At 37.5% G+C, this 19,947-nt stretch overlaps 1 protein-coding gene across 17 annotated transcripts in view; it reads right to left on the bottom strand.

The window, feature by feature from the left end:
- LOC117398528 (neurexin-2-like) overlaps positions 1-19,947 on the bottom strand; it is a 420,078-nt gene that overhangs the window by 230,462 nt on the left and 169,669 nt on the right. For 13 of the 17 annotated variants that reach the window (XM_059015985.1, XM_059015996.1, XM_059015998.1 and 10 more), the window contains 2 exons: positions 14,618-14,641; positions 2,986-3,147 (listed from right to left, as the gene is read on the bottom strand). In XM_059015985.1, coding sequence (XP_058871968.1) covers positions 2,986-3,147; positions 14,618-14,641 — 186 coding nt within the window. The remainder of the gene's footprint in view (positions 1-2,985; positions 3,148-14,617; positions 14,642-19,947) is intronic. The other 4 variants (XM_059015987.1, XM_059015990.1, XM_059016000.1 and 1 more) reach the window with 1 other exon arrangement.

Here is a 19,947-nt window from a genome sequence, read left to right as displayed (position 1 = left end):
AAAAGCCAAGGAATGCCATTTAATGTTCTAACAATGACTACTAAAATGATGAAAACCTAATTACAGACGCGTAATTGCTTTACACAAGTCGAGCAATTATTATTGGATTGTAAACAAGACCTTTTTTTAAGTAATTGCTTATTTAATCTACCCTTTTCTTTTTTTAAAATTGCTGGCTTATGATACTGTTATTTGTATTACTTTTTAATTGGAATTCATACTGGTGGTTCATTAATTTCACTCTTTGCTCCGCGCTCATTATAAATAGCTATTTGGAAATTGAACGGTAGCTACATTTTATATGAAACAAATATGACACCCAAGGTGAAATTCTCACCTATATAGATGACAGACAGTGGCGCGAGAATGAGAATGATTCTCCACTGAGGAGTAATAGCTTGTACAATGGGTTTCCATTTGAATGGTGCCACAGTTGTATTTTGACTTACCAGTAGAACACACTCTACACACCGTTGGTAATTCATTGCAGTACCATATCAGTCCCAGACAGACCGCTGTATTAGATCATAAAGTCCACTGTGTTGCCATTGCCAGTAATATTTTCTATTTGAACAGTGGTATCGTATTGTCGTAGAGGGGGCTGTGAAATAGCCCCTCCTGTCACAGCTTTTGAAACCAAAGTCATTGCTTTAATCTCATGCCAAATAGTTTCTTTTCCATTTATGCTGAGAGGATGTCTCATTAACCACATGAAACATCCACTAACTGCAACTGAAGCCTACAATGTGTACCTCTGAAGCTGAAACAGGTGTATCCTGTCTGGTGTTGATGGTTGATGGTTTGGGCCGTTGTTGCATGTCTACTTGACACAATACACTGCACACGTCTGCTGAATAGATCAGTCACACTTGTGAGTTGTGCATTCTTTAAGAAATCATTGCAAATCATTTGAGGAACAGCCAGGGAGACTGCCCTGGTATTATTTAGTTGTATTAAACAGTATGAGGCTTAAAATGACATTAATTGTGATTAAAGTGGAAATCTGTAAAGGGGGAGGGGGCAGTGCCTAACCCACTAGGTCATCCCTCTTAGAAAACTTTTAAAAATACAGTACAGCATTTTATTACACACAGTAGAAGGGAAGGTTTTTATATTTGCGAAGTAATCTAGGAATCCATCCTTTTATATATTTTAAATAAGTAGGGAGAAGAAAATAGTTTGGGAAGATTTGCTGGTGGTCTGTTCCTTGCTTGAACCCTGTTTTTGTTATTTAAATATTAAGTTGTTAAGATTATCCTGCACAGTGATAATGTAACTGTACATTTTTCACATGTAATCATATGTTCCTTAGCCTATAATATTTGGCACCTTGTTCTATACAGCTAGGGGGGCTCTGCTTAGCTGGGGGAGGGGAAGGGGGTGCTGTTTTTACTGTTCCCTTGCCTGTTCTCTTTATATGTTTGAAATCATGCTGAACTTACAAATATTGCTATAAAGTGTATCGGATTATCGCCAAACACAATCCAAAACCTTTACAGGAGGCATGGAGCGTTTGATAAAAGTGTGGTGAAGATTGATGCAAAAGTGATGGACAGAAAGTCGGATGGGCAGACAGACAGACACGATCAGTGCATAAGGGTCCTAGATTTTTGAATGAGGATCCTAAAAAAGCATTGAAGTTTGAAGCATTTCGTAGAGGACGGTTTTTGCTGCCTAAATGTTCAACAAGATGTTCCCTTGGGTAACGGTGGCAGGTTCATCCCTCTATGCGTGTGAGGAATCAGTAATACCTGCTTAGTGCCAAAACCCTGCTGTTAAGTTGTTGTGTCAGATTCTCGCAGCTTTGATTAGGAGGAGCAGAAATTCGATTTGGAAGAGTGTGTCACTTCATAGCTGAACGGATTATGGTCTCAATCTGTGACTCAAAGCCACCCGATACCCAAATTTAGGACACTTCACAGACCAAAACAAGTGCATTTGGAGTTGAACAGACAGGGTGCAATACTTTGAAGCCCTTGTATATTTTCCCTTTAAAAAAAACATTAGCGTTTCCTTCTCATTTGAACGAACGAGAGGAGGCCATTCTGCCCATTAGTGCTTGTTCAGTTTTTAGTAGCTCATTGATTTAAAATATAAGAGGCTTTGAATTACATTTTCATATTTAAACTGTCCTCTTAGAGCAATTGCAGCTAAAAAACAATGACCTTTTGTGCACGTCCATCCATTACTGTATATAGGTCTCACGTGTGCAGTTTTGAAAGAAATATGTGCATTTCAAAACGGGTAATAGTCACAGAATTATTTTGCTAGCTACAGAACTGTGGTTCTTCTTGCAATTTGTCAAACCTTTTTTTTAAAATATAAAACTGAGTTCAGGAGTTGCTCTTCATTTCCAGTTACTATAGATATATGCAGGCTAGATCAGACAGTGTCTTTATAGATCAGGTTTGCTATAACATGTGTTTATTTCAAAACTTTACATTTGAGACCTATGTGGGTAAAGTGCCAGACAGGTACGATTCATCAAATTAGTTTGTCAACTTTAATATTTAAGAAAATACTGTAATAAATCACTTGCCTTTTACACCACAACACCTGTTTTTTATACATCATTTTCAGCTAAGATGATGCCATGATTGAGTGGGGTTTGCGAGAGTTATCCAAAGTCAACACGAGGAAAGCATCTAGATCAGGGGTGGCCAGAGCTGGCCTTTTCATCTTGGTCTTTGTTCCAAACCTGATCTAAGTTGTTTAATTGAACCAATTAAACCTCCATCCAGACCCTGAAGCAGTTCATTATCTCATTTTACCTGTTAAACCTGGAGTGGAATGGCTCTCCAGGACCGTGATTTGATTGGACACCCCATATCTAGATTGACCTCTTATTTTCCTAAGCTTGGCTATCTTCACCCCGACCTCATCTTGTCAAAAGAAATCAACTAAAAACGATATTGCAAAGCCCTGGTTTCATGACGTTTCAATAAAGAACCGACTTAAAAATAAATATTGCAAATTGCTCCTTACGTCTTTGAGACAGCCCATGAAGTTATTGCTAACTGGAGATCCAGGGAGGTCAGCTGTGTTGGGACTCCCCCCAATGTAAAAGAAATCGTCCGAGCCAAGCATGGTGTAATCCTCCTGAGTGTACCCTGTGGTCGTCAGTATCCCGTCAACAGAGATGGTCACCTGGTCGTGATAAAGAGAGAGAGAGAGAGAGAGTGGACGGGAGAGAGAGGAGAGGAAGAGGTTGGATTAGCCCAAGATCGTGGAGACACGACCAGCCCTAGCAAGGTACTGATCAGTAGACTTTTTTTAAGAACTCAGGGGAGGAATCGCTTCAGAGTGCAGTTGCAAGGCCCGACCACAGGGGCGGCGCTGTTTGTCCAGTAAAAAATATCTATAATGGCGAAGGAAATGAAGAAAGCTGCAAACCTGCTTAAAAAATATATATATTAAATTATCTCTATCCGTCTGTCTTTCCAGCACTCCATACTCCATTTTCCTGTATATGAATCTATATATATTTTAGTAGCATTATGTGCAGAAGTGTTCATAATCTTTTTTTAATATAAAAACTGCTTACATGTTAATGAAAAAAACTTTGCACATCAATAAATTCTACCACTAATGTTAAAACACCCAGTTCTAATCATCTAAGAAACTGGCTAATGCCTTCATCAATGTGAATATCAAACTGACAAAGACACTAGATGAAACTGCTTGACTTGGTTTCCTCTAAGTTGTGTGTTTGAAATAATAGGTAAAAAACTCAAGATGTTTTTGCAATGCTTATGCAGTGTACTTAAAAAAATGGTTCTAAGTGGAGAGATAGTTTTCTGGACAGGACAGTGTTGTAACCCCAGGAATCTCTCAAGACAGACAGAAAAGGAAAAGCCTTAAACTGCACTCGGAACCAATTGCCCTGCTGGACTGATTTTTGGATCAATTTAATTCGATTGTTGGCTGTACTTCCCAAAAACGGGGCAATCCATTTTTATGTCTGCTGTCATTTGGATAAAATCTTGTAGCCCGTGATTATAGGAGAAATGGGTCGCGAGTAGGGACTTGATTGAGGTTCTCTTGGTATAGTATGCATGTACATATGCATATGCATGTGTGTGTGTGCGTGCGTGGGAGGGGGGTGGGGGGAGGGGTTGTATGCATGTGTTTGTGTGTGTAGAGGGTTGAAAAAAAGGATCGGATGACATCATCCATTCTCAATGATCTTCAATGGCAGTGCCGACAGTGGCACTAAAGCAGATCTGTATTGAGGGGCAACCCTAGCCAGCTACAAAGGTACAATGATGGTAACACAGCTGCAGTGCCCGTATCACTACCAGACAGACAGTATCCCATGTGCTTAATCCTTTATCACTGATGGTAATGGTTTCATTTGTGGGGTAATACGATGGTATTGTAATAGAATCCCATAGACCATTTTTTTTAACCAAACTCCAACCAGCAACCAACCGTGTCCCAGATATTAAAAATTCTTCTGATTTAATCTGTATTAACATTATCCATCTATGCATTAGAGCTATCAGTACTATAGGAAAGTAAATCACCATTACTTACATCTATAGCATGTGGAATAGCGCTTTCCAATTAAATGCATAGTCACAAGCTGGCATATGGTTTGCAAGGCTTCAACTATTTAGCCATATGGGTATCAGCGCCATGAAATTAGACTAGCAAAATGCTTGTTAATATTTATACAAATCATCACCCTTACAGTAAAAAAAAGTACCGATCAAGGCTTTAAAATCCATCACAGCTTACGAGCATTAGCGACATGGGTTTAGAAATGTTCAGGATATAGTCATTATCAAATACAACACTACAGGCTACTGAGCGAACTGAGTGCAAACTGAGCTTTCTATGGCTAAAGGTTTTGCATCACCCTATAGAATTAACTTATTTTACATCATAAAAGTCGAACAAGACCTGCTGAATAATGTTCCGTTAACTAATTGAATTACATACCGCTTTGTAGTTTTCCCCCCAAAAAAACGGAAATTGAAATGTAACATGAAATACTGTACTACTATTATGGCTTCCGGTAGACTTTTGCGATATCATTTTGTAGTTTCTTTAATTCCATGATGTTAAATAAAAAGATTTCAATGATGTTAATATAGCTTTTCTTAATTGTGTCTCAATCCTAAAATTCTAGGTGATGCAAAACCTTTGGCCACAGCTGTAGATCAGATGGGTTGAATTGACCTACAACACAGGATGTGATTAGTTAATCAATAGCTAGTGTTGCATTAAAGGGGAAGAAACATTCTACAGCTGTATAGGAGGCTGTGTGGTCCAGTGGTTAAAGAAAGGGGCTTGTAACAAGGAGGTCCTCAGTTCAAATCCCACCTCAGCCACTGACTCACTGTGTGACCCTGAGCAAGTCACTTAACCTCCTTGTGCTCCGTCTTTCGGGTGAGACGTAGTTGTAAGTGACTCTGCAGCTGATGCATAGTTCACACACCCTAGTCTCTGTAAGTCGCCTTGGATAAAGGCGTCTGCTAAATAAACAAATAATAATAATAATACAGCCTATGGGCATTCAGCATAGGGTAGTATAGAACAGCATAGTGGAGTATATTAGTCAATATGCAGCAGTATTGTGTCTATCACAAGAATTTAAATTGAGGTCCAATAGACAATGTGGATGTCACATAAAAAATCCCATGGCACTAGTTTCAATATCTCAAGGTGAAATGAACATTAAAAGAAAGCTACTACATTCATTTAGTAAATCTTACCTTGAATGCTGTCTATTGATTGTCTTGTCAAAAAAAAAAACCCTTCACTGAAAAAGTGTCTGACCTTCGAAATAATATTTTTCAACTTTATCTACTGCAATGTGCAAATGTATTAGAACACCCTATTGATTTGTCGTATGAAATCAAACTGCTGTAACTGAAAATCTCGGAGAATTGTCAAAACAGGCAAATTAGCGATTGTCTCATTTGATTGGTGACTTTAATAGGGCGCACGATCAATGAATTTAACAAAGAGAAAAGGAACACAAAAATGTTATAATTCAAGGGCTGGGGTTATATTGTGCACAAAGATTCAAGCAAAACATGCATTCTAACTCTGCATAATAGCATTGTAATTATGTGCAAGCACACATGTATTCACTAAGTAACGACCATGTGAATACACAGCAGTAAGAGACCCAATGTAAAGTGTTACTCAGAAAAGCAGTGATGTACGAGGGAACATTACCTGGACACACAAAGATGCTCGCAAGAGAACATCTTTCTCCTGGAGAACAACGTAAAAGTTGACTTTTCAAATCAGGAAGCCATTCAATTATAAATGGCATTAGCGATGCATCATGTTCTTTCTTTAATTAAAGCATGACTTATAATAAGATATTATGTACAGTTGACCTAGTCTCTTACAGTATAGGCACAGCTTCGTGGTACAAATGCCAACCCTATAATATGCATCGTGTATCATCTCTGTTTAATAAGTACCCTGTAATGTGTTTCTAATATTATTATTATTATTATTATTATTATTATTATTATTATTATTATTATTATTATTATTATTATTGTTAGTAGTAGTAGTAGTAGTAGTATAATGTTAGAGTAAATTTAAGGTAGTTGTTTGGGCTTTTAAATTATAAAAATTACACATTAAAACAATACAGGAATGCAGTATTATATTTTTCAGAATTGATTAGTCTTTATTTTATGGAGGGGGTTTAATTTATCGAAGCAATAGCTGTATTTACCTTCAAAGTATAAAGTTTGTTTTAAAATACGTTCGTTTTTGACGTGTTAAAACACAACAAAGCATAGTCACTCTACTGGAGTGGATTTCAAAATTCAGTCCACTCTATCAAGTTGTGAGGATCAGATACCCTTAGGAAGACAGCCGGTGTGTACCGGACAGATCGGTACAGTTGGAGGGTATGCAAAATGTAAAATCTGAACAGTGAATGTGCATTCAGTCTAGTTTTCCAGTTGACAGAAAACCTCAAATGCTAATGAATAATTAAATGGTCCTTTATTTTCAATAAACCCTTTCCTGGTTCCTAACTTACCTTGCCCTCTCCTGCCACAGCCATGAAAACAAACTAATGAATGACGTGCAGTGACTAATTGATATAGAAAATTCTTCTTCCTTACCGTAGCTTTGAAAGGTCTGGGATTGTGTTGTTTCGCAGGTATCAGGGTCCTTCAAAGCAACAGGCTTTTAGAAAATATAATTCACAGCCAGATACCTCATCCAAACATTAGTGAGTTTTTTTTTTTAAAACAGCAGAATCGTGTTTAGAGAAATGCTTTTATCCAGAGCTATCCATGTTACTGCTGACGCAAAACAAAACTGTAACATTAAAATACGTTTGGTTAACTTAATAACCGAATAGCAGAAAATACATATACATAAAATAGAATAACTGCCTTAATATTGACAAATTCAATCCAATTTATACAGCCCAGTCCACTTTACTTGCATGTCTTTTAAAATCTTAATATCCTTTTACAGCAATTCGAAACCTTGATCGTATCAGCCAATCACAGTCCGAGTAGATCTCTCACTGTCCAATAGTAATCACCCAGAGTTACTGAAGGTTTGCAATTTTTAACCTGGCTGCAATTTATTATCGGCATTGGGGCTCCAATACCTGGGGGACAGGTTCAACTCCACAATGATCGAGGGACTGTGATAACTAAAACAAGCCTATTTGCAGCTTCACATTGAATGATAGGTCCTCAATTAAATGAAATGATCAGTACAATGTATCTTTAGACAAACAAACAGATCATTTCTGTAGATAGACAGACAGAAAGATGCACATTTATTAAAACACCTCAACATTTGTAATTGATATCCTTTATATACCTACCTGCATGAAAACCTCTGGGAGTGGGAGTCTCAATTTCCACTCTGCAATCCATGATGTAGAAACAACAGTCACTCGTGTGTGAAAATGTTAGACCACTTTGTGCTTTAATTTAACATCTTAAACAACTTCTAAAAAGTCTCATGCATATGTTAACCGTTTTCTTTTACAATCTTAAATGAATTGCATGTGTGGCCTATTGAGTCATCAAGTAAATTAGACAAACACTAATTTGCCAATTTTGAAAATTCTCCAAGGTTTTCAGTTCCAGTGGTTTGATTTCATCTGCGCAACAAATCAGAACTACAGAAGCAATGGGGTGTTCTAATAAACATGCACACTGATGTAGATAGAGAGATAGTTAAATAAACAGACAGACAGACAGACAGACAGACAGACAGACAGATAGATAGATAGATAGATAGATAGATAGATAGATAGATAGATAGATAGATAGATTAGTTTGTGTAGTACCATGGGATTTTTTGGTGAATTACACACATGTGTATTTCTCCACATGTGCAGTAAGTGTTGCTATCTGAAATGTGTTTCACTTAACTGCTTTATGTATAATAAATATGGACATTTCAAAATGCTCCCTTCCTATAAGCCCTTTGGCAATAGAGATGCACGCATGTGTTTATAAGCAAACCTTAATGGTTGGTGAAAATGTCTTGGAAATGTTCATGTCATTAGATTTGCAGGGTGCTTCCATAGAAAATAGGTGCCACTGAAAAACTATCCTGTACCACATGACCTTTTATACAGAAGGAAACCTGGAGTTTAATATACTGAAACTGAGGAATCTCAATGTTTTATGAATTGGTTTTATTTAGGACTTTTGGGGGTTGAATTGAGGTTTAAACTGGTGTTGTTTTACCAATTTAATTCTTAGTGTAAAAATAAATAATAAATACAAAATAATACAGATAATAATAATAATAATAATAATAATAATAATAATAATAATAATAACAAATAGATGCATACATAATATATAATCATGATTATACTAACAATAATACTAATTATATCAATACTACTACTATTAATAATAATAATAATAATAATAATAATAATAATAATAATAATAATAATAATAATAATAATAATAATAATAATAGCTTGAATAAAGGAAACTGTATGCCAAGATTTTGTAAAGCAGAATGAAAGAGTCCTCTTCTAACCCTCGGATATTGTATTGCAGACGACGCTGCTTTCTACCTCTTCACTTCAATAGCATTGCAGTCATGCACTTGTGAGATGGCTTGCTCATTAAAACCAGTTGCATGTATTTGACAAGGAGGCAGTTATCTACCCAGGGATATGAAAACATGCAGAGGACTGGAGTCTGAGGAGATAAAATAAGTAATAAATACTCCAACCCCATTCTGAACGGATCTGTCCAAAAACTTGAAAAGCAGCTCCCCAATTCTCACACTCTACCATAGGGGTATGTTCATGTGTAGTATCTGGGACTCAAAAAAACAAAACAAAACAAAGCAAATAAATATTTCCTGCAATTGTTAATTGCATAGATTTATCGCAAAAAAGGTTCTTTGCTCATGAAGAAATTATAAAGGGTAAACGCAAAGGGAACCATTGGCAATTCTGTCTATATACCCAGATCATTTCCCAGTCGCATCAAAACAGTAACATAACATCAATATGTGCCCCATTGTCTGCTTTCCTATATCTACCCCATAACAATGCTTACAGTGATACAGAACTCTGCGAGACACACATTACCTTTGCTGTGTCCCACGTTGTCCGTATCACAGCTTTATATTCTGAGATTAGAGGCAGTCCTAATCTGGGGACAATGGAATTCCTCGAAAAAAATCGCGGAATTTTCAGCCTTCCACAGATTTTCCATATTCTGCAGCCACATCATCATCATAATGATTATAAACAGACTGCTAAAGGGACCTGAAATATATCACTTAGTTGTCCGGTTCTTGTTACATTAACAGATCCTTCAAAAAGTAGGAGTTAATTAAAAACTGGAGTTGAGGTTTTGAAAATGTGGCCCAATAAGAAATTTCATGGGATGTGATGTTTTTGTTTGACAGTGTCTAAGGATTTTACTGATAAAAAAATACTTGATACATGAAATTGGAAGTACTTACCTTATAAATTGTTTGATCTGATTATATTTACTTGTTTAATAAGCTGTTATTAATAGTTATTTATCACATAAGATGCTCCGCAGAACACTCCGCAGATATCCACTTAAATTTTCTGCCATTTATTGGCATATTTTCCCACAGAATTGGATGGCCTCTACTAATCAACTGGACAATGCATTTCTCAACAGTTCGCCAGGACAAAGTGAATTTCTCTTCTAAGGATCGCGGTGTATCCAGAACATGCTGGTTTTCTGTTCTTACACCATGCCACTGACTTCAATCACTAGCATTGTTGCAGGAGGGAGCATGATCTGGGTGCACTGCGATGTGCAGAAGAAAAAATATTTCTCCTGGCGAACGTAATATTCCTGCGATATGGACAGCATGGGATATGGCAAAGGTAAAGTGACGACTTTCTTATAAACACTGCAAGGGGTTCTGTAGCGGTCATACTAAAATACTGTCTTTTGATCTGTGTTAAGCTGTTTTCTTGAGTTCATGAGCTACTCTTCAGTTCTAAATAGTTTAACCAGACCAGCTTTTACAGAGAAATCGCCATCTAGTGATCTGATGCTTTGGGTATCCCATGATCTTGCGTAGAACAGGTTGCTTTCTTTTATAAAGACACTTTGGTTGATCCAGCCCGTACGTCTAAGTCAGCCAACCAGAACAGAGCAGCTTCTGAATCTTATACAGATTTATCCAAAAAAGGAACAGTATTTCAGACAATGCAAAAATAATTATAGAGAATGATTACAAAAATGTAACAGCTGTCTCCCCGTTCATACATAACCATACCTTATTACTTTAAGCATGGGTATGAATTATAGTTGAAGTGCCTTGCAAGTATTTCAATCTAATAATGGCTGTTGGTTGGAATTTGGTTTGCAGACTGTGAATAAACCATAGAGGAATGGACTTGTGGGTGGTACTTTAGCCACCCCCCTCTACCAATAAATAGTGGTACAATCCTTTATGAAGTAAGCGGCTGAGACTTCCATTAGAACTAATGTTCATCTTCCAGTTGTATTCTTTTCTGTTAGAAAGAAAGGGGGTTGGGGAAGGAGGGAGCTTTAGTTTTTCTTGAAGGGGGGGGGGCTGGTTTTGTTTATTGAAAGTATTAGTGTTAGGGATTTGGGTGAGGAAGTAGACGAAATCTGTTAGTACTTTGTAAGTAAAGTTAGGGAGAGTCAGACACAAAAATGGTTGTTAGTACAGTTACAACAAGGGTTGGTTCAAACAGTAATATTAGTAACAGCTAGTTTTAGTAAATTTAGTAATAGTAGTAAGAGTTAAAGATCAATCTATATCATTTTTTTCAGATTGTTTTTGTTTGGTAAACAGAAAAAGGATTACACTTTTTTTTTGGGCTAAAGTGGACACTAGCCATGCATGTCGATGACGTAATGGAACTCAAAAGGGCGTAAAACGTAACTCAACAAAAAAGGACAAATAAAACATAAACTAAGGACACAACGGATTCACACACTCACACACGCACAAAGGAGAGGGGAAACTGCCCCTGGAGTCCACAGCAGGTGTTAGAAATGCTGGCCAACGGCATGCAAACGAATGTGAAGAAAGAAAGAAAAAACGCTTTCATTTCTGATAGACAGGAGGAGCGCTCAGTCAACAAAAAACCTGCCTCTCCAAATTTGAGAACCCGCCCGAATTTAGTATACAGCTCGGATAATATTGCTCCCATCTCTCTTGACAGCTGTACTACACTAGCTCAACCATTAGAACGTCTTAGTAGCAACAATGGATTAACAGACTTCTGGGTGAAGTAATCCAAGATCGGGTGAAACCAGCCGTATGTGTAGAACTTTGGTCTAGCACTCAGAATATCAATGCCAAAACGTTGTAAGCGTCTATAACCATTTTCTGTATGGGTTATATACAGTAATTCTATTCTATTCTGATCTATTCTGTCCTGTACTAGTCCATCATATACCATACTATACTATACACAAGCAATAACCACAGGGTGCATCGAGATTCTCCGAGCGCATAGAGTTAAAGTTTTTAATGGAGGCTGCTCTCGCTGTGCTGTCGATAGGAGCCTTTGTGACGTTTATCCAAACTGTACTGGGTTGTGTTACTGCAGCATGACAGAATTTGGAATCCTAATGAACGTGATTAGCAGAGAGATTGCATGTAATGTAATAGAATACAGGGATAAACGCCCAGAGCAGAGAGTTTCCCTGTTCTCTCTCTATCTCCACAGTAAGCTGTTGAAGTGAGCATCAATGCTGTGCTCTGCTGCGTCAAAACTGAAGTATGGGAGCTAGTGGCTATCTGCATTTTGCTCTGGGAAAAAAAATCATGTAACTTCAAGCTTAACTACATGCAGTTTGTACAGTAAATCACATTGCTTCCCTCCCTCCCAGTCCTTCCTCAGCTCGAACCACTAGAGCCACACTGCCTCCCTCCCTCCCAGTCCCTCCTCAGCTCTAACCACTAAGCTAGACCACAGTGCTTCCCTCCCTCCCAGTCCCTCAGCTCTAACCACTAGACTAGACCACACTGCCTCCCTCCCTCCCAGTCTCTCAGCTCTAACCACTAGACTAGGCCAGAAAGCTTCCCTCCCTCCCAGTCTCTCAGCTCTAACCACTAGACTAGGCCACAAAGCTTCCCTCCCAGTCCCTCAGCTGTAAGCACAAGGCAGTGAAAACCTCCCCCAGTTAATTACAATTAAAGAAAAAGACGCTCCCCATCTCTCTCAAAAAACGAAAACCTTTTTTGTTGTTACTGCTGTTGTTGCTGTTATTTGTTTTAGTAAGAAGTAGTAGAGAGATTTGTTTTGAAGAGATCCAAAACCAAAAAGAAGAAACCAAATAAAAGAATAAAATATAAAAAAATAAACCATGCAATGTCAAGAGTCCAGAGTGTCTGATTCAGAGAGTGTTAGTGTGATGGAGACAGGAGACCGGACACAGTCAAGAGACATTCCCAAATTCCCAAATAAGTCCCGTCATGCCATGCAGAGATGGAAAGAGGGGAGAGTGGCGTCAACTGTGGCTGGAGAGAGAGGGCCAGAGGCAGGCAGTTTGCGGAAGGACTTGGGGGCGACCGAAACTACGAAGAAATGACAGACCAGCCAAGTGACCTGCATTTCTCATCAACTGACATTAAAACCCGCAGACCAGCGACAGTCGTTGTACAAAAACTACACGTTCTATTGTTATTTGAAATCACTACGACGCAGGGATGACATAATGTTTAGAGAAGAACAAACTCAAATTCAATGACAAACGTTTCGACTGGCATCGAAAAAGACTTCTAGTCAAAACGTTTGTCATTGAATTTCCGTTTCTTTTAGTATTTCTTAATCCAACACTACGGAATGTTTTATAGATATGGATTACATTTATATATGGACACGAAATCTCTAGCAACTGGGGAAGTTTATGACTGTGTTGTAAGTTTTTTTTAGAAACAAGCTCTCCTAACAAATGACAATAATGTATAATGTGTATTCATACGGGTAATAAGGGTTGCTGTTTGAGGCTTTTTTTTACAGCAATAACCTTAAAAATCAAGGGGAAAAAATACCTTTGATCTTTACAATGCGATTACAAAGGTACGCCAAATTGTATTTTGCGATCACGTGATGTGCGATTAGTCAGTCGATGACCAGTTTCTCAGGTCCACTGTCACTTTTCTAGTATTTGTGCTACGCCTGGTTCATACTTTATGATAAATGGTTGGGGAAGGGGCTCCTGCATTGAGTGCAGAATGCACCCCACAGTCTGGAGGTCGCCGGTTTGAGTCCACGCTATTCCAGTGCTGCCGTGGACAGGAGTTCCCAGGGGGTGGTGCACAACTGGTCGAACGCCGCCCGGGATGGGGAGGGCTTAGGTCGGCCAGGGTGTCCTCGGCTCACCACACACCAGCGACCCCTGTGGTCTAGCCGGACGCCTGTGGGCCTGCCTGCTAGCGGTCCAGAGCGGGGTGGTCTTCCGAAGCTGTAGCTGTGAGGTGGCTGCATGGCGGGCCTGCAGAGTGAAAAGAAGCGGACGGCTGACGACACACGTTTCTGAGGACGCGTGTGTTCGTCTTCGTCTCTCCCGGGTTGCAGCGGTGAGCCAGGCTTACGAATTGGGCATTTCAAATTGGGGAGAAAATGGGGTAAAATACAACTGGCGATTCCAGATTTTAAAATAAATAAATGGTTGAAAACTTCACAGAGGTGAATTCAAGCCACCCAGACTGCCTGCCACTGGTTCTCCCAGCTCAAAAAGACAACCACAAATATATATATATATATATATATATATATATATATATATATACAAAATTAAATAAACAAATATATTTAGTTTTTTTTCTATTTTTATCAAATAGAAAAAATATATATCTTTGGAATTTGGAAAATTGTTTTTACGAAAACTATAAAAAAATTCTGAAGAAAAGAAATTACGAAAAAAAATCTATAGGTTTTAACTCCTTTGGGGAGTTTCTTCATCTAAATAAGTAAATAAAAATTAAATAAAATAAAAAGTTTAAAATAAAATTAAATTAAAAATGAAATCGATGGAAATTTTGTTTCTGGAAAAAAAAAAAAAACGCAATCAAATTAAGAGAAATAGTTAACAAAAGCCCGGGGCAAACCAAAGTAGAAGACAATTAGAATGATATCTACCATATAATGCAGTTTGTTTACCATAGCGTGTCCAATGCCTGCGTGCTTCAGGAAACCAGGGAAGGGAGAAAAACGAAAGAATGACAAACCTTGAACTCAGCAATGGACTATCAAACTACAACTGAAGAAATCACTTCGAAAAGGCTCCAAATCACTCATTTTAGCTTTCTTTTTTTTTGCTTTTCATTGAGTTCTTTTGTTGTCCCAAATCAAATTCAAAGTAACGAAAGAAATCAACAAACTGTTATTTTGTTAGTAAGTTAATAAGTTAATAAGTCAAAACAACAGATGACTCATTCCGTGAATGACACGATGTTAGTTGTTTTAAAAGTAAAAAGAAAAAAAAAAGAAAAAAAAAATCCTGAAGCATTTTGTTAGTAAAAAAAAGACACAGAAGTTAGGAAATCAATATTTCAACATACAGGGGAGGGAGGGGAGCGCAGAAAGGGGTTGGGTTTGGGGCGGGGCTTAATTGGCGTAGGAGGAGGGATGAAGGTAAAGTAACACAGCAGTGTTTGTTCTGATTGGCTAGTTCTCATAGTGGGCGGGATTTGGGTAGTTAGGGGCTTGAGAATTTGGCCAATCATTTGTTTTACATTCGTGAGCCAATTAAAAGTCGTGACAGCTTTTAACCAACAAATATTTTTATAAAAATTGTTTCTCTGATATAAAATAAAGAAAAAAACAGGAATGTTATCATCATTTGTCAGTTGAAATGTTTGTATATGGAATGCTTCGTTTTTGAAAAAAACTAAACAAAACAATTTGCTACAGCACTAAAAATTCAAAGTGAATATTTTAAGTCATTAAAAAAAAAAAAAACCTGGAAGAAAATGTGTTCTATGTTTACATGGTATGATTTGTCGGAAATCAAATTCTGGTTTGCCCCACGGATTCAGCGACCACCAAATAAAACCACCTCCCCTTTAAAGTGTTATTGGTTGCCTTTGAACCTATTGTTTTTTTTTTTTACAATATCATTATTACTGTCATCAATATTTCAAATTCCCTAACCAAGACTTTAAAACCAGTCTTCATCCTTTTTAATATTTTATATATACAGTACCTTATAACTTCCTGTTCTGTAGGTCACTGATTGCCACAATTGTCAAACAGCACAGGAAGTACCAGGAAGCCATGGCAACTTTAAAATCTGACTGTGTTGCATGCCCAGAATTAAAGCATCACAAGAAACTACATTTTCAACACAATCAGATGCTGGATCTCTGATAATGCTTCTGGTCCTAATCACAGAATAGACCAATTAAGCTTCTGATAAGCACTTAATTGGTGCAGTAATTTAGGGTACAGTTGGAACAAAAACCAGGAGGGACACCAGCCCTCCAGGACCAGGGTTGAGTGGCCCTGGAATAGAGAATGGATCTAAAAAGCTTGGTCAGCACTCCTTTAAGGGCCTTGATAACTGCCTACAAATGACTTTTACCATCTCAGATGAAGAATAGTCACTTATTGGAACTGTCAGATTACATGATTAGCATAAGGCTGTGTGGTCCAGTGGTTAAAGAAAAGGACTTGTAACCAGGAGGTCCCTGGTTCAAATCCCACCTCAGCCACTGACTCATTGTGTGACCCTGAGCAAGTCACTTAACCTCCTTGTGCTCCGTCTTTCGGGTGAGACGTAATTGTAAGTGACTCTGCAGCTGATGCATAGTTCACACACCCTAGTCTCTGTAAGTCGCCTTGGATAAAGGCATCTGCTAAATAAACAAATAATAATAATAATAATAATTTCTGCATTACAACCTGTATTTGGACATGGTCTATACTACCATGCAATTGCAGTTTTCAAACTTTCAAAAGACCCTGATTGGCCTGGTCTTTGACTACCTAAAGTAAAGATATACCCTATCCACACTACTGAAATAATGCATGATCAATGCATGCTGAAATAGCGTGATTGCCATTCATTTAGATTTTTATAATTAATGATTGCACATTATATAGAAAGTGAAAATAGTGTATTACACCCTATCTACACAATCTCAATATTGCGTGATCGATATGCATTGAAACCACATGACTGCTCTTTCCTTCTTTCAAAATTACATTTTCAAAATGCCTAGTTAGTAGTCAGTTGTAATCAGTGACTCATTTGAAAAAATTCAGCTGGTAAGTTCAATTCAAACACAACTGAAAAAGTCCTATGCAAAAATGATTGAAATACAATTAACTTTAAAGGGGAGGTGATTTTAACCAGTTTTTGGGGGGGAAAAGCATTAAAGGGAATGAAAATTTGGCCATAATGCAGCACTTCTTCATATACATCATATGTTTCAATATAAAATTAAATTTAAATAACGAGCAAAATAACTTTTTCAAATATCGCAAGTGCAAGAAAATAAAATTGCCAAATGCTTTAATGTCAATTAAAATTAAAATACGAACAATAAAAGCCAACTTTTTAGCAAGTAAAATGTTGGTAATCTTTTGAAGCATTTGGAAATCAAGGACAGCGCGGTTTTCAAGTTGAACCATGTAATCATAGACCTTCAGGGAAAAAAAAAAACAATGGCGTTAGATCAGTTATAGAAAAAATACATTATTTCTGATGGTCAGTTTGCAACTTTAGGTTGTAGAAAATGAACTACACAGGAAAGAAGCTTGGTGATAGGCACCGCATTAGGAAAAGATTCTGCCATCCTCCTGGTTAAATCTTGGGCTTTAATTCTTCAGTGTTTATTTTTTAGGCGTGCAAATAAATCGCTAAACTTCTAGAGAAGCATAACTGTTTAATGTTTGCAGGATAAAGCATTTTCACAGGGGCAGACAGCACATCTTTAAATAGTCTCTGAATTATACTTCCCACAAGTTGCAAACTGGCTGACATATAGGAAAAAGGCGCACACACAGACACACAGAATAAAAGTTAGTGTGCGTTTTCACAACCTGTAACTTTCCCCCCAAAAAGATGTTGATTTCTAAGCAAATTCTGCACACTTTTTTTGTTTTTTGCAATAATAACAGTATTGTCATTTCTAAAACAATACAGGTGCTAAAACACACACACTAACTCTGCAAGTGCATTGTTCATTAAAAAAAAATAATGTGTTATAACTTGCATTGAAACCATGGGTTTGCCATCGTTTTAAAAACATAATGATCACGGATTCTTTAGACACTGGGGTAAGAGGGTAATATTGACCTACACAAAAAGGAAATGATGTCACATCGTTAACAAGAGGCACGATCTTGGCAACAAAGCACACAATATTTTTATTTTTTGACTGATAATCAAGAAGAAGCTCAGGTCAAAGGTCATCTGCTGGAAAGGAAAACCTATTAAAGACGTTTGGAACACCAAACTGTCGCAATAAAAATCCTAAACATGGCTATGAATCTTGCCACGCAAAATAACTGTTCACTTACAGTATGTGTGCATTTCCCTGACAAGCTATACTGATCGGGTACCTAGGCTCCTAGCTAATTGACCTTTGAAGGTGTAAACTTTCTTAAAAAATAACACAGAAATGGGACTGCTCCCCCTGCTGGTCAGTGAGAGACACACAGGTGTGGAATGTGGTGATGCATTGTGGACATGGATAAGGATTTAAAACAGTCTGCTGAAGATTTGAAAAACAGGAACAGCACTATATATTTCAAGGTGTATCTGTGCCCTGAACTATTTAAACAAATCACAGATCATAGCTTGGCAGATATATATATGGAATCCGGATTTTCAGAGCTATAACCACAATGTGTGTCACAGCCCATACAATAGATCCAATATCAGTTATTTGTTATCACTTTTCTTGCTCTGTCAGAGCAAAGGGTTAAAGCCCCTAAATATGTCTGAAGCAATAAACGGCCCGCGTCACCGAACGTCAAGCTGAAACGGAATATTGCATTCTCCAATCGAGGCTTCGTGACGAGTCAGACTGATGGCCTATTGAGCTGTCAAGCACAAAAGTGAGAGGCACGAGGATCTGAAAGAAAAAGAAAGGCTTTCATTTCTTTGACAGATCCCAAATACTGAGGAAACAAAGTTGGAACAGCCAGACAGGTATTTAGTTTCCCTTTATTGAAATAAATACCTCCCCCTTCACAACACAGGTATTTCAAAATCTAAACTGACACAATACCGCCAGGCAAAAAATATAAATGTCACCCCAATTACAGGGAAACAGCGCTTGACAAACACAGAAGTGCTGCAGAGCTACACTGGAGGAATATCTAATATTACCCCAGTGGGCCGCGAACCTTCTTTCTAATTGTGTTACCCGGTTTGTACTGAAGCTAGCGGCTGCTGTATTAACCCCTTCTCTGCTGAGGCCCTTGTGACCCTCTGTATTACAGGAATTTTGTGATTTTGGGAGTCGGCTGTTTTACATCAAAATTAGCACGTGTTCCTTTCATATACTATTTTTTTGTCAGTTTTGTTTTCATTGGTAGTTTTTGTGTTTTTTTTTAATTTTTTTTGGTTATGTGACCACAAAATACAGCTATCATAAAATGTATTATACCTACATCACATGTCGACCCTAAAATCCTAATATTTGATGTAAGGTTCTAGAAACTTTTAAGCTGCTGGATGTGCCTGTGCCTATGTGTAAATCCTTTCATTGGTGAGGGTATTACCTGGTCGAGACTCACACCAGGCCACTTTGATTTTTCTGCTTCATATTATGCAGCCCATGACCCTTCCCAATTTCATGTGCCCAGTACACCACCAAAGAATAAGATACCCTGGCTTAAGCATACATTTTTTGAAGCTCCACAAAATAAAGATTTTAGAAATGGGTAACATAGCATCACCCTTCAATGATTTTCTATGCATAATTCCTCTGGAGACCCAGGTAATGTTGTCGCATGACATAAAAAGAATGGATTTTTACATTTGAATATATATATATATATATATATATATATATATATATATATATATATATATATATATATATATATATATATATATATATATATATATATATATCATCACATATAATTTTAGGATTGAGACATAATTGTTTGATGTTTTGAATGTTTGGTTTCACATTTCTCAAATTTGTCAGTTTTTCGTTATGTATATGGAACATATATATAATTCAATATGTTAACATAACATTATTCAGCAGGTTTCATTCAACGATGCAAAACCTGTGACCATAGCTGTATATGTGTTGCCAGTTTCAGCACTGTAACCGTGTTTTAATTCTACTGACATTGTCCCTCAAGCAGTGATATAGGTATTGACTTCATTGCTAAATGCAATACACCTACAGATTAGTTTCAGAACCATGCTAGTGGACAGCGCCTTCTAAATATGTCAAAGAAGACCTACATAAAGACTGTTCGGTACCATTCATATCAATGTCATATTACTGTCTTGTCAT

This window comes from Acipenser ruthenus, chromosome 51 (assembly GCF_902713425.1).
Source record: "Acipenser ruthenus chromosome 51, fAciRut3.2 maternal haplotype, whole genome shotgun sequence".
Classification (NCBI taxonomy): Eukaryota; Metazoa; Chordata; class Actinopteri; order Acipenseriformes; family Acipenseridae; genus Acipenser; species Acipenser ruthenus.
This window is presented reverse-complemented; position numbering and strand designations above follow the sequence as displayed.